The sequence below is a fragment of the Malaclemys terrapin genome, chromosome 5 (assembly GCF_027887155.1).
Source record: "Malaclemys terrapin pileata isolate rMalTer1 chromosome 5, rMalTer1.hap1, whole genome shotgun sequence".
Lineage (NCBI taxonomy): Eukaryota > Metazoa > Chordata > Testudines > Emydidae > Malaclemys > Malaclemys terrapin.
In genome coordinates, this window is record NC_071509.1 from 54,001,750 (window position 1) to 54,017,204 (window position 15,455).

The window sequence follows — 15,455 nt, forward strand, 5'->3', positions numbered from 1 at the left end:
AAATATAGGGTAGAAAGGATCTACACTTGCAGTGTGAAAAAACAAGAACAATGAAAACAAAACAAAAGCACACATGCCTTTGAAGAGAAGAAAAAACAAACAAGAAAAAAACATCAGGATTGTGTCCTAACACCACTTAAGTATTTTAAATGAATTAAAATGGACACAGAGTATTGGGGGGGACGGGGACTGAATACTCCCCATACGTCTTTCCTTGAAGTAGGATAACATGGCTAGCTGTCTATCAAAAGCTTTGTCTTCATAGCAAAAAAGCTGTTGTGGATACAAGACAGAGGTAGTTTGTACCTCAACTAGCTACATCAAGATAAATCCTAGGTGATTTGGGAGGGGGAGGGGGGAAGAGAAGAGAAGGACTGATAGACAGCCATGCCATTCTCCTTCAAGGACAGCTGAATAATATTAGGATTATGACTAACTCAAGATAGCTAGAAATTAACAGAGTTATCTTTATGTAAAAACAAAAAGACAATAAACCACCACCACCACCACCGTTTTTTGGCAGTGAAGATACCACCTAAGGCAGTGGCTCTCAACCTTTCCAGACTATTGTACCCCTTTCAAGAGTCTGATTTGTCTCATGTACCCACCAGTTTCACCTCACTTAAAAACGTACAAAAACAGACATAAAAGTACAAAAAAAGTGACAGCACATGATTATATGGTAAAAAGGAAACAGTAAGCAATTTTTCAGTAATTATAAAATAAATCAATTGGAATATAAATATTGTACTTACATTTCAGTGTATAGTCTAAAGAGCAGTATAAACAAATCCATATCTATGAAATTTTAGTTTGTACTGACTTCACTAGTGCTTTTTAATGTAGCCTGTGGTAAAACTAGGCAAATATCTAGAGGAGTTGATGCACCCCCTGGAAGACCTCTGAGCCTAAGGTACTTATCTGGGCCCCATCACTGAGATATTAGAGTGCCTCATAATGGTTAACATATTTATCCTTCCCAATACCCTTCTGAGAAGTACAATTATTCCTATTTTATAGATAAGGTACTGAGGCACAGAGAGACTAAGTGACTTGCCCAAGGGCACACAGGAAGTGTGTGGTGGGGTGAGAAACAGGGGGATCTGGGCTTCCCATTACCAGGCTAGTGCCCTAACCACTGGACCATCTCTAGCTAATAATTAGAACTGTGCAGGTTAAAATGTAAAGGTCACGATCATGGGGGGATGGCTGCTTCATCAAATCTGTGGCTCTGCCACTTCTGTCCATTTTATAAACCAAACATAACCGAGTTCCTGTGCTAAGTAACTTGTAATGTGAGGAATATATAGTTGTTATACAGAATGAGATGTGAGGCATAAAACAGCTACAGTACAGTCTATATTTACATCACATTTGTATTTGCTTGGCAATATTCTGAATTGCCAAGTACTGGGGCGATCCATTGGATAAGTAAAAAATGTCTTAGCTTAATTCTGATTATTTTTTCGAAAGGCGAGGCAAACTGGTTGAGACAGTTGTATTTAAGCGTTAAATGTTACTACAATCTTTTTAATTTAAGTTGTTATTATGGATCTGCAGAAGGTGGGGAGAATATACGCAATTCACATATGTAAACAGATTTAACATAAAACTGCATTTTTTGCTAGACGATGATTCTATAAGCACTACTTCAGAGGATATATCTGGCCCATCAGTAGTGAAACAGATAACTGGGACAGGTAAGTGTCTAGTTATACACATCTCAGTTTAAAAAAAAAAAAAAAGTGTAATTTCAATCACAGTAGCCCAAGGCAATCTGATCTCTACTATGGATTCCAGCTGCCATTGTTTATTACCTACTTCAATTCAGCTGTGGATAAAATTGAATTGTCAGAGAGAAACATAGTAAACTTTTAGCTACAAAAACACTTGTCTTGATTGTACACTGAGGTAAAATGTATATATTCATCTTGTAAACCATTGCTCCCATTTTAAGGTTTCAGTTAGATCAACTATTGTTCTATCAGTACTGTCTCAAGTTAATTGAAGTGAAATAGTCTAATTTACACTCAAGACAAAAATGTGTTTTTCACTCAAGTTTGGGTGCATCTATAATCATGGTAGGAACCACAATCCCTTCATATTCCCTAGCATGTATGCTCGGAGCCTCCAGACTGGATCCTGGTGGCAGCTATTGGGTTTGAACCCCCTGAAATGGCCTCCAATACCTTGATTTACTGAGGAGCAGTCCCTATACCAACTTTATTCAGTGGAGCAGGAGCACCCGTCCACACACACAAGAACTGCTGGAATAGAGTCATAGTGCATATAAGTACTTTCTGTACAAGCACCAAAGAGAGCTCCTACCACACAATCACCATGAACTGAGGTCACATTCCAACAAATTACATAAGCACACGCTTAACAACAGGCCATTAAAGCTGAAAGAACTATTCCCATGTCTGCAGTTAAGCTTCTGCTTATGTAATTGCTGGACTGTCCCATTTATTTCATACAGTACTTGTTCCCATACAGTAGCAAAACGTACTTCCTCTTGGTGTTCGAACTTACACTCACACTTTGCTCTATACCCAATTTATGATTGATGTCACCATCTGGACACTAGGAAACATCTCTAGATACTGGGCTTTTGTTCATCTAGTGTCTACCTGCTACAGTTTTCGCCTTCATAATGCTTTTGTACTAGTACATCCCTTTCTACTTCTAAAGTTAATATGAAAATATTCCCTCTTCTTACTGCTAATACAGAAGTTGTTGTTTATGCTTGAACTCTAATTGCTACTCTCTGTACAGCTTTGATACAAATGTTTTAAAGTTAATAATACATTGCAACAATAAACCACACAGACAGAATTCTATTGCCATCCGAAGGCAACTTAGGTTTTATTTGCAGAAAAAATATTTTTGCATGCATGACTGAACTATTCTTATATATTATTGCAACGTATACACCTTTAAAGTTCCAAAGTTGTTCCTGACAAACTATTCAGAAATCCTAGTTTAAATGTTAATTCACTCCACACTCCATTACTGATTAAAATTTAGCTACAGATATACTTTTATTTTTGTGTATTCTGCAATCCTCAGTTATTTGTTTCATTCATATTTTCAGACAATTTAATTCCTTTGGATGAAGCACAGAATCACTTTAGGGTTATTACAGTTCATGATACAGGAGCAGGAAAACACTGGAGTGATAATGAAGTCAGAGCTCTAATAAATATATGGTCAGATGAGAAGATACAACAAATGCTTGAAGGAGCAACAAGAAATAAAGAAATCTTTGAGGAGATTGCCAGAAGATTAATGAAATTTGGCATAGACAGAGACTGGAAGCAGTGTCGCACAAAGTACAAGAACTTAAAATATGAATACCGCGCACTGCAAAAAGAAAATGATCATCCTGGCAATCCCAGACGAAAGATGAGGTTTTACGATGAAGTTGACTGCATCTTCAGAAGACAACCTCTAGTTGCATCTAGCTGGGGATGTGAAAGTTCTAATCTCATATCAGGTATTAGACCAGTAGTGAAAATACCACTCTCTTAAGACTAAAAACTTATAAACATGACAATTTTCTGCTATCTTTGACATTGAGCATTGGAGTTAGTTGAAGTGACAGGTTGTAGAGATGGTTAGACAGGTTTTGTAAAATTATATGGATGGTGAATTCTGAAAGCAGTAGCAAATAAGAGCATAGGCTTTATTGTATCCAAGCAAAATGAAGGTGTAAAGAACTGGGAGCCCATTTCTATATAATAAAAAGTGCTCCCCATTAATTTGATAACAGCTGTGTCATGGGCTGATAAACATCACTGCCTAGGATTATATTTTAGCCCAGATGTAATTATTACCTACTCCATAAACGGAATCAACCTCAAGTTACATATGTATCCGAAGAAGTGGGCTGTAGTCCACGAAAGCTTATGCTCTAATAAATTTGTTAGTCTCTAAGGTGCCACAAGTACTCCTGTTCTTTTTGCGGATACAGACTAACACGGCTGCTACTCTGAAACCTCAAGTTACATTGTTTATTAAAAAAACATTTAAAGATATTGCTTTCATTTGGAATTCTAATGTGGTATTCACAAACTTGCATTGAAGAAAAATTTAAATTAATGGAGATATCCTCTCTCCTAGAACTGGAAGGGACCTTGAAAGGTCATTGAGTCCAGCCCCCTGCCTTCACTAGCAGGACCAAGTACTGATTTTACCCCAGATCCCTAGGTGGCCCCCTCAAGGATTGAACTCACAACCCTGGGTTTAGCAAGCCAATGCTCAAACCACTGAGCTATCCCTCCTCCCCAAAGAAAAACAATGTAATGCTATAATTTGACAATGAATCATTTGAGAACGTAATGAAGTCTTATACCAGTGTCAACTCATGGCTGTCTCTCAGGTCAGCACCAGAAAGGAGTAGTGATAACTTTGTAGCAAAGCTCATCTGATTTTGGGATTGGATTTGTGAAAGCAAACATACTTTCTAGTGGCACATAACCTGACCAGGACATTCTGACTGCTGCTCTGAGCCACCTTCTCTAAACATTACTTACATATCAAAGACTTTTTTGGTTTGTCTGTTTTTAGAACACCTCTAAAAGTATATTTGTTCATAGAATACTTTGTTTTTCTTTTATAAGAGTCAGTGGGAGACATTATCACAAACACAGGACCTTGGGGTATCAAGAGAAAAGCATCTGATGGTAAGAGTTTTGCCTTTTTGAGGATATGCAAATATTGTTGCAGAGTTGAATGCTAGGTGCAAGTTTAATCAAATATTCAAGTTGTAAAACAATCATTTATTAGTAAGGCTGCAAGTTTATCACTGAGGTCATGGAAGTCACGGATTCTGTGACTTTCCGGGACCTCCGTGACTTCTGCAGCAGCTGGTACGGCTGGCCCAGGAGCCACCTGAGCAGCTTGGGCAGTCCCAGGGCCAGCTGCACAGGCTGCTTGCTGCTGGGGCAGTCTTGGGCCACCGTGCTCCCCTCTCCCAGCAGCAGCAGGTGGGGTTTTTTTTTTTGTGGGGGGTAGGGGGGAGGCTCAGATGTAGGAGGGGGTGAGGGCTCTGGGCAGCGCTTACCTCATGGGGGAGGAACAACTCCCCAGAAATGGTGACATCCCTCAGCTCCTAGGTGGAGGCACCTCTGCGCACTGCCTCTGCCTGCCAGCATGGCCCCCTACAGTTCCCATTGGCCACAGGTCCCAGCCAATGGGAGCTGGCGCTTGGGGTGGAGGCAGCGCACAGAGGCGCCTCCACCTAGGAGCTGAGGGAGGGGGATGTCACCACTTCCAGGGAAGCACAGAGCCAGGCCGCACACAGCTGTCCAAGCCCCCTGCTGAGATTTAGTCAGGGGTATATAGTACAAGTCATGGACAGGTCATGGGCTGTAAATTTTTGTTTACTGCTGGTGATTTGTCCATGACTTTTACTAAAACATAGCCTTACTTATTAGGCTAATCAAGAGGTTTCCTCAGGATTCTGTGGGGAAATGGTTTGATTTCTTTGTCCCAGTGCTCACTAAGAGGGAGAGAAACATGCCAGCAACAGAAATTTCTCAGGCCTTGAACTCCAAAACCTCAGAAAAGGTAAAGAAACTGTACTGGGTGGATGGCATCTGAGCCATCTGAAAGAAGGCCAAATAAAAACCACTCAAGAGTGGAGGTGTTTGGTGCCCACCAGACACTGGTGAGATACTAACATGCCTCCCATATTTAAAGAGAAAGACCCCAGGGAAAGCACCAGAAGCCTATAAACCTGTGAGCCTAAAGATTCTAGAATCACTATCATGAACAAAAGGAAACACACTAAGGGGAGAAGACTGGTGTGTTAGTGTCAGCAAAAACTCAAAAAAGAGGTACCATGTTTTCCTTAGTAAGTAAATAATGAAAATACGGATTAAACAAGAGACTGTTGGCACAGTACCCACTAGGCTAATGTAAATGATTAGCTAGAAGATCACTTAAAGTGATGTTTTATTTGCTGAACAATTGGCTTGGTTAAGGGTGGACTGATTTAAATCAGAGCTATTTAAACAACCAAATTTTAATCATGATTTCCATTTGTACTTTTTAAGTCATTTTCCTAAAGATAAACTGTATAGGATGGATCAACGTAACATAGAAAAGGTGTCAACTAACAGGAAAAGGGTTTTCCTTGTTCGTGACCATATGAGTTATACCTTAAGTGGTTACAAGATTCAACACACTGATCAGAGACAGGATCGGAGGACAGTAGCGTAGAGAAAAATGAAGCACTATCAGCTTGATATCGGGCAGTAGTTAGAATACAATAAGCAAGCACTGGGATACAGAGAAAGGAATAGAGAAATCTAGCAAGATCATCTCTGGAGCAATACAAGTCTACATATTACAGCAAATCTATCAAAATGTTGAAAAAAAGATAAGGATGACTATGGTCTCCAGGATTAGAACCAGGGGGTGCACAAAGTTAAAAAAATAAAAACAGGTTTGCAGTCACTAAAAGGACTTCAGATCTATATGCAGAGCAGCTAAATGTCACAACATTTCTGAGAGTAACCTGCTCAGAAACGAGGTATAAACTGAAGCTAAGAACGAACTATGGCTGGGCAATTAAATAGTTTCATTTGTTATGAGCTTATAAACAGTCTGAAGAGAGCACTTGTGAGTGGCAAGTAAAAAAGTTTGAATACCTGAGATTTAACACTGATTTTACACGAAATTGGTCAGATTCACCCACTCCCTGTTGGACATAGTATTAAACTTTCAGTTTTGACAAATAAACATTTTTCTGTTGAAAAAAAAGCTGATCACAGAATTCCTGACTAGTTCTAATTATGACCCAGATACATCAGACATTCTTCTCTCCACCAGCAAGATGTGATTGGTGAATAATAGTTTTAGAAAACTATTATGCTAGAATGCCAACTAGAATTAAATATTAAACTAGAATGCCAGTCTGTAGAGTTATTCAGTGTAGACTCATCATTTTGCTATGCCTCTCTCTCTCCCTCTCCAACAACATACTGTGCTTTCTTCTACAGAATCATCACCTGGGCCGCTTAAGAAGAGTGCTTCTGAGAAAGCTGTAGTACAGTTTCAAAGAAGTTTAACAGACAGAATGCATACAGTAACAGAAGGCAAAAAAGCACTTTTAGAAAGGCTTTGTAAACAGGAGGAAACACAAGACATCAGCAGAACACAGCTGTATGGTGATCCTCCAGCTATAAAACAGGTTGGTTTAATGAACTTTCTACCAAACTCGCATGCAAAAAGAAAATACAGACAATCCACAGATGAGAGATGGAAGAGATCTATTTGATTATCTAGTCCATCCATACTAGCATAGGATTGCTTCTATACAGTAAATTTGTGCTTGAGCTATTTAAACCTAAACAGGAATGCGTTTCCCATCACTGCTCTTGGGAGACTATGCCACAGATTAACAGACTGAATGGAAAGGAAACTTCAACTTGTTTTAAGCCTAGATTTTTCTTTGCTTTAAATTGCACCCCATTCCTTGTAGGTGCACTCTTATAGACCATCATAGCAGTTACTCCTCCTCCTCTAGATTCATAACCTTCAAATCTTGAAGGTTTTATCAGAGCTTTCTTTAGCAAAGTGAGTGAGAAGTGAAAAATACGAGCTTCCTCTGAACAAAACAAAAATCTGACCCAATTATTGTGTTGATGCTGTGCTGTTTTCCTAAATCTGCAGACGGAAAATTCTAGTGCCAGGCCTTCTGCTCAAGCAGAAGTATAAAAATGCATAAGACTGGTCAGTTCCACTACAACTGGTCAGAACCAATGTGTCAGTCACACTCCTGCTGCCTTGCACTAGACCTTTTCATAAAGCTATCCAGGACAATCCACATCTTTTTCCTGTAAATTTACAACAAATTAGTAAATGAAACATTGACAGTCTGACCTGATTCATTACCTTTCATTTGCTCAAGTAAAAATTGCATACTACAGTGACAAGCATTTTAGAAATATCTGAGAATGGTCATTCCACTCCACCCCTTAATGTGTCTAGATCTTTCTGGTGTTTCTCATAGCCCACTATTATTTCAATAACTGAAACAACTCTGTGTCAACAGTTAACCAAATTCACTGTCTACTACCCCCTACGTATTGATACGTATAAGAAATACAGAAATCCCCCTATTATCCACTCTCCATTTTAAGAGACAACCATTCCCTATGACTGTTATCACTTAGCCAGTTTTTAGTTCTCAACAAGACTCTGCCTCTTACCCCATAGTTATTTATTTTCCCTGTTAATCTTATGATGGGCCTTATGCAAAGCTTTTTGAAAATCCAAGTTAAGTTATTTTCACTGGGTTGACTTTATCTACTATTTTAGAAACTTTTTCAAACTATTCTAAGAAACCAGGCAAACATGGTTTTCCCTTGCAGAAGCTGTTTGACCCTATCAATCTATACAGCAGCACATGAGGAAAAAAAATCCAAATATATATATATATATGTTTATTTATATAAAAATAAAATGATGGCTTCTAAATTAGCTGTTATCACTCAAAAAGTTGGTTTTGGAGTCACCATGGACAGTTCTCTGAAAAATTCAGCTCGTGCCCAGCAGCAGTCAAAAAGACTAACAGAATGTGAGGAACTACTAGGAAAGGGGTAAAAAAAAAAAAAACCACACCCACAAATTATTATAATATCATTATATAAATCCATGGTGCACCCATACCTTGAATACTGAGTCCAGCTCTGATCATCCCCTCTCAAAAACAATACAGTGGAACTGGAAAAAGGTTCTGAGAAAGGCAACAAAAATGATCAAGGCTTCCATATAAGGAGAAATTAAAAATATTAGAAGGGGCTGTTCATCTTAGAAAAGAGATCACTAACAAAGGATATGATAGGCCTATAAAATTATGAATGATGTGAAGACAGTGAATAGAGAAGTATTATTTACTCTTTCCCACAATACAAAAATCAGGGATTACCCAATAATACAATAGGCAGCAGGTTTAATACAAACAAGAGGAAGTATTTACAGTGAGTTTAAAGCACTGCTTAACTGGAGTTAGCTGGCCCATGGGGAGAAGGATTAGAAGCTCTAGTGATGTTGACACTGGAGCTAGTAATGCAGTGGGGACTCAGCTACTCCATGCTGCTAGTACAAACAGTGGGTTTAGGCCCATTGCAGTCTGACAACTCTCATTCAAGCCAGGATACAGTGCCATTAGAATTCAAGTTATCTACCCCTGAGTTAACACTGCAGTAAAAACAATTCTCTCAATGTGGCACAAGCCAGAACAGAATCCCAGTCTCCCCTACAGCATTGCTCTGCACCAAAACAACAAAAAAAACCCACACCCCACAAGCCTCCCTCCTCCCCACACCAAACAAAGATGAATCTTAGTTTAGTCATTAAAGTAGACAGATTTTTCTGGTAAGACAGATCTGTTAAAATAGTAATTTTTCAGAGTAGAACATTTTAGTCAAATTACTGTCCAGTAGAGAGTATGGCAAAGCAGTCCTGCAATCTCATGGTATACATTGGCTTGGAAACTGACAGTTGTCATTTTAAAGACAGTAATGCAGTGTCATGAGAAGAGGATAGACCATGAAGCACAGAAAAAAATATATACATTCATTTTCAGTATACTATAACATTTTAAAGAGTGACTTTCAAAGTAATTACTTTTCCTTATGAAGCATACTGTCACTCTTCAGAGGGCTGAATTTCATTGTCTGCCAACTTTCAGAACAGGTCACATGCATGCTGTCTATGGTCCATTTTCATTTCACTTTGTTCCTGGGAAATGTAGCATGTTTTCTCAGCAACTTCCTTCCTCCACTGTTCATATTCCTTTGACTCAGAAATGGTAACATATGTCCAGTAGTGAAGTAGTGGTGAAGCACTGGAATGGGTTACCTAGGGAGGTGGTAGAATCTCCTTCCTTAGAGGTTTTTAAGGTCAGGCTTGACAAAGCCCTGGCTGGGATGATTTAGTTGGGGATTGGTCCTGCTTTGAGCAGGGGGTTGGACTAGATGACCTCCTGAGGTCCCTTCCAACCTTGATATTCTAGGATTCTATGATAATGAGGCATTTGGTGCTAACGTATGCTCCTGCACTGTCCCACTGAAGTGACTCTACACAGAACGCTTCATTTGCTTGGATAGTTAGAATTCTCATACAAACCATCTTTGCTTAACAAGTCAAATTGATTATCATGATTGCTGTGCTATAGTTAGTGTTGAGTGTCCTTTTCTGTTTAAAGATAAACTGTTCTAAATATTCTAAAATCCACAGGATGACTCACATGGTCTTGAAATTTACAGTGCCTTCTAGGTAGCATTAGGATCCAAATTTGGGGTCATTTGAGCAAGTAGTTCCCAAGATAGAGTTCCCCTTAGAAAACCCCAGCATTTTACAAAGCAATTCATTCTTTTTGGGTTTTTTTCTGCCCACACACCTGTGTCTCAAGCTATGGCTTTAATTGTTCCTTGTCTGATCTCAATTACTTGGCCTTTATCTCAATTAGTGCATGGCACCCACTGCTTCTTTGGGGAAGCAGTATTCAAGTTTTTAACCTTGGAGTTTGGAACTCTAGGTCAGTGCAAGCTAAACCACAGTGCATAGACATAGCGATGGATGGCAGAGAGGCCGCTTAGCCCATATCCTCCCCTCCTAATTGAAGAGAATACCTCTCCCCTTATCATGGTGAGGCCAGGTGGTGAGGGAAGATGCCTCCCATTCACCCTCCCATCTCTCAGGGCAATGGCCGGGGCCCAGAAGGGGATATGCCTCATAAAGTGGGGAGAGGTGAATGGGGCAGCAGTGATTCCCAACCCTGAGGAGGGCAGGGACCCTCCCCACCATCTATGTAGCTGGGTTCTGGAGCCTTCCTATTGCCCCAGTGTAAGCTGGGATCTGGCAGGCGGCTGCCCCTGAAGGTGTCCTGGGGAAATTGACAGAGATGAATGGAATAGTTCACACATCTCAGAGCTATTTTTCAGGCTCTATTCATCTCTATCGGGTGTTCATCTGAATGTGCCTCTTCAAACCCCTTTGAGCCTCCTATGCTGCAGATGGATGTGTAGAGCCCATCCCCAGACACCAGGTTCAGGTTTGCGGTAGGGATTCCACAGCTCCACTCCTTCCCCCTCCTGTGTCCAGCTGGTCCCATGGTCCTATGAGCTTATCTGGGCGGGGGGGGAGGGAGAGGGGTGAAGTTGATGAGGTGGGGGGAACTTAGAACAGTGGAGGGATATTTGTGTGGGGCTCAGAAAAGCAGGGATATGCAGGTAGTCAGAGCAATGGGTGTGATGAACAGACTGTTAGAAGAACTGCAGCAGTATGGGGGTCTCTGAGCAGTTAGAGAAAATGGGAGAATAGAGAATGTGGGGGAGGGTGTTGGAATAGTACATTGAAGAGGAGGTGGAAAGGTGGGGACCAAGCTGGACAGTGAGGGATATTGGGGGGCTTTATCTGTTCCCCCAAAACCTCCATATCCATGTCTCCTATGTGTGTCCCCACCAAAAAAAAAAAAAAAATTCTCACCGACTCCATGCTAGCCCCTGCACTGTTTCTGCACCCTCTATCCAGTTTCTCAACTAGCAAGTTTGATGGTGACACCTGCCTCTTGTGGGGAGGAGAGAGAACCAAGCTGTGCTGGACAGGCAAAGAGACAGGAGATGATGCAGAGGCAGCGAAGGAATTAACATGCAGCCAGGGTGTTCTGTGACAGGGTAATCAGTGCCAAGCAAAGCAACCAGAAGCAGTGAAGGGTGAGAGCTGGGCTGTGTAATACATTGTGTTATGGAGAATTCTTTTTTTTTTTAAACCAAGAAAATTAAATGCCCAAAAACTTTAACACATAATTAAGGGTGCCCAGTGGTACCTTGTGCCATTCCAGAATGTGTAGAGTGGCTAAATTGAAATATCTAAAAACCAAGAAATAAAGTTTAGGTGCAGCCACAATCTTATCCAATTTAAACGGCACAGGGAATTTATGTAGACCGAATACAATTAATTATGGAACATAGCCAAGATAAGAGGATAAATACCACTACTTTTTGAAAAGGTGCTGGTGGATCTTTTAATCTGAACCATGGTGTAAATCTCACTTGAAACATTAGGTATGGATTTAAGAGGGGAAATAGCCACATACTGAACTGGTGTTAATCATTCTTGTATGATCTACACATCCCTTGAAGGCCGTCAATCCAAGCATTTAACTGGTTTGCTCTTGCTTCTACTGCAAAATCTGACAGGATCATAATACAAGGAGGTCTGTCTACTAGAGGCTAAAACTCTCTCTCAAAAACAAGAAACAACAGGGTCTGCTTGTGTGAAGACAACAGGCAATGTATCAAGTTTATCTATTGAAAGAAGAAATACAAGCCAACGATGTTCTGTTCATTCCCTCTAAAGCACCTGGCATTGTCAGAAGACAGGATACTGGGCTAGATAGACCATAAGTCTGACCCAGTATGGCCGTTCTTATGCTCTTATGAGATCCAACCTACAATATTGAATTTAGATATATGGAGAACTGTGGCTAAGGGGGAAGATACTGTTAAACTTATTAGTTAGTAAAATAGATTACAACTTCTGCATCCCAAACTGGTAATACTTTGAATGTTGAATAAAAATGTTGGTCAAGACCAGGTTGGTGAACAAAAGCATACCAATGAAGTCTGAGGCCTAGTTATCACCTAATCAACCTAGCTACATTGCTTAGGGGTGTGAAAAATCCACCCCCGAAGATATGTAGTTAAGCTGACTTATGCCCTGGTATAGACACCACTAAGTCAATGGAAGAATTCTTCCATCGATTTTGCTACCACCTCTTGAGAGGGGTGGATTATCTATAGCAATGGAAAAACCTCTTTCGTCATTGTAGTAAGTATTTACACCATGGCACTACAGCAGCAGCGCCATAGCTGTAGTGTCTGTAGCATAGACAAGCTCTCAGTCTCTACCGCTTTTGGACTCTCATAACAAATCCCACACAGAGCCTGATTTACTACTCATCCCACATGCTGAACACTGATTAATTTCAATGGGAGTTCTGTACACAGAGTGGGGCTACATTTCTCCTTTTTGGTTGGAAGAAAGCAAAATGCATTCAGATGTTTTGTACATAGCAGTGGTACATATTACTGCCAAAACTAACCATCAGAATAGTTTCTTTGGGAAAAATTAACAGACCTCACAATTGTTCCAGGACTGACTTTTTTCAAATTTGCCCTGGTCAAGGACACAAATGACGTTTTTACATAATTTGTAGCTCAAGGTACGCCATCTCTCTCTCCCCTACCCTAAAAAATTACCTTTTTTTAATTTTATTTTTTAAAAAGGCATCCTGTCAAAATACCAGTTTTATAATGGCCTTAGTCCTTGGCTCTCAAATAATCAAGCTAAATCAATAGACTCATCCGTAAGCCCTCTCCACATTAAAACTTGTGTAGCAAGTGCTTGAAAGTTTCAAACACAGTCTACATCAGAGATTCACAAAGTGGGGGTCACAAGGTTATTACATGGTGGGGATCACAAGCTGTCAGCCTCCACCCCAAACCCTGTTTTGCCTCCAGCATTTATAATACATTAAAAAGTGGTGTTGTTTTTTTAATTTATAAGGTGCGGGGAGGTCGCACTCAGAGGTTTGCTCTGGGGGGAGGTCGCACTCAGAGGCTTGCTCTGGGAAAGGGGTCACCAGTACAAAAGTTTGAGAACCACTGGTCTACATCCACTGCTAACATGGCTATAAAATGTATTACATGCTGAGAATCAGTGCTTTAGACAGGCATTTCTATAGTACTCACCACAGCACTGGTGTTTATAATGTCACAAAACAAATTCTGGGACGTCTTTAGTATATGAGGATGCATAAGAGGTTTAAAAATAGGCTTTTTTAAAAAAATAAAAGGTTAGTTAAAATATGCTAAATGCCCTCCACAGCACAGTTAGTGCACATGTGAGAAGGCTGAGAATCAGGGACTATAGATATGTCTCACAGGGCCCACTTGAATTCCTATTGACTACAGTGGGAGTTTGATTAGGCTCTTAGGACTTGTCTTCAGGAGAGTTTTACTGATCTTAAGTGAATGTGTTATTTTTTAATTTAAGCTGGTGTAACAGAATCAAGCATGCAGTGGAATAAAATCCCTATTTGAGTGACCTAAACTTTTAAACCAAGAATCATGAAAATTATGCATCTACTGATTCATTTTAAGTGGTGGGATCACAGACGCCAAAAGGTTTTAATTGCTGTGTACCACTGTATCAGAAGAAGGGACATAAAAATAGGTCATTAGTGTTTGTGGCACATTATACAAACACTGCACTTTTTACTCAAGCATATGATGTGCTAATAGCCCTTTGTTAGTTGAACTCCTGTCTGTTTTAACATGTTCCCTACAGCTGCTTCCTCCTTGTTGATCAAAGATTCAGTCAGATACACTGCTAGCCTTGTCATTTCTATCTTTTAAAATTGGAGATAAATATTGTTAAATATCAAGGGCCAAATTCTTCCCTCTGATGTATTGCCCAGAGTTCCCTTTAAAGTCAATTATCAGATGGATAGCCGTGTTAGTCTGTATCCACAAAAACAACGAGTCTGGTGACACCTTAAAGACTAACAGATTTATCTGGGCATAAGCTTTCGTGGGTAAAAAAACACTTCTTCAGATGCATGGAGTGAAAATTACAGATACATGAAGAGAAGAACTGTGACCGTATAAGAGGGGTAGCTGTGTTAGTCTGGATCTGTAAAAAGCGACAAGGAGTCCTGTGGCACCTTATAGACCAACAGAAGTATTGGAGCATAAGCTTTCGTGGGTGAATACCCACTTCGTCAGAGGCGTCTGACGAAGTGGGTATTCACCCACGAAAGCTTATGCTCCAATACTTCTGTTGGTCTATAAGGTGCCACAGGACTCCTTGTCGCTTTGTGCCAGTTTATTTATGCGTGTATCTGTAATTTTCACTCCATGCATATGAAGAAGTGTTTTTTACCCACGAAAGCTTACACCCAAATAAATCTGTTAGTCTTTAAGGTGCCACTGGACTCCTCATTTTTTTTTTTTTTTTAAAGTCAATGCCAATCCAAGGCCCTTAGTAGTTTACTAAATGTCCTTGTTGATTTCAGTATAAAGCCTAAAGACCTTATTTTAGGGCTGACAACTCTCATTAAAGTCAACTGAAAGGCTTCCCCCATACACTTGAATGGGATTTGGATTGGGCCTTACTTGGTGGGCCCCTCGGGAGATTTTATTCCCTCCCACTATAGATTTTGCTTTTATATATTTATTTTGTTAATGTTGTATAGAGAACATGGCTTCAATACACACTTTTCCGTTAGAAGAAAATGAGTTTCATAAGGCACATTTGATTCAATTCAATTAATGCTGAATTTTAATTTTGGTTTGCAAGTTACATTCCATTTGGAGAAAATAGAGATAAATCGTATGGCCTATTGATGACATACAAATGGTTTTAATCTGGGGCAG

At 40.0% G+C, this 15,455-nt stretch overlaps 1 protein-coding gene across 1 annotated transcript in view; it reads left to right on the forward strand.

Moving 5' to 3' along the window:
- PAICS (phosphoribosylaminoimidazole carboxylase and phosphoribosylaminoimidazolesuccinocarboxamide synthase) overlaps positions 1-15,455 on the forward strand; it is a 60,000-nt gene that overhangs the window by 25,577 nt on the left and 18,968 nt on the right. Inside the window, exons 8-11 of the mRNA XM_054029768.1 lie at positions 1,629-1,700; positions 3,095-3,496; positions 4,623-4,685; positions 7,008-7,283. Of these exons, the coding sequence (XP_053885743.1) occupies positions 1,629-1,700; positions 3,095-3,496; positions 4,623-4,685; positions 7,008-7,283 (813 nt within the window). The remainder of the gene's footprint in view (positions 1-1,628; positions 1,701-3,094; positions 3,497-4,622; positions 4,686-7,007; positions 7,284-15,455) is intronic.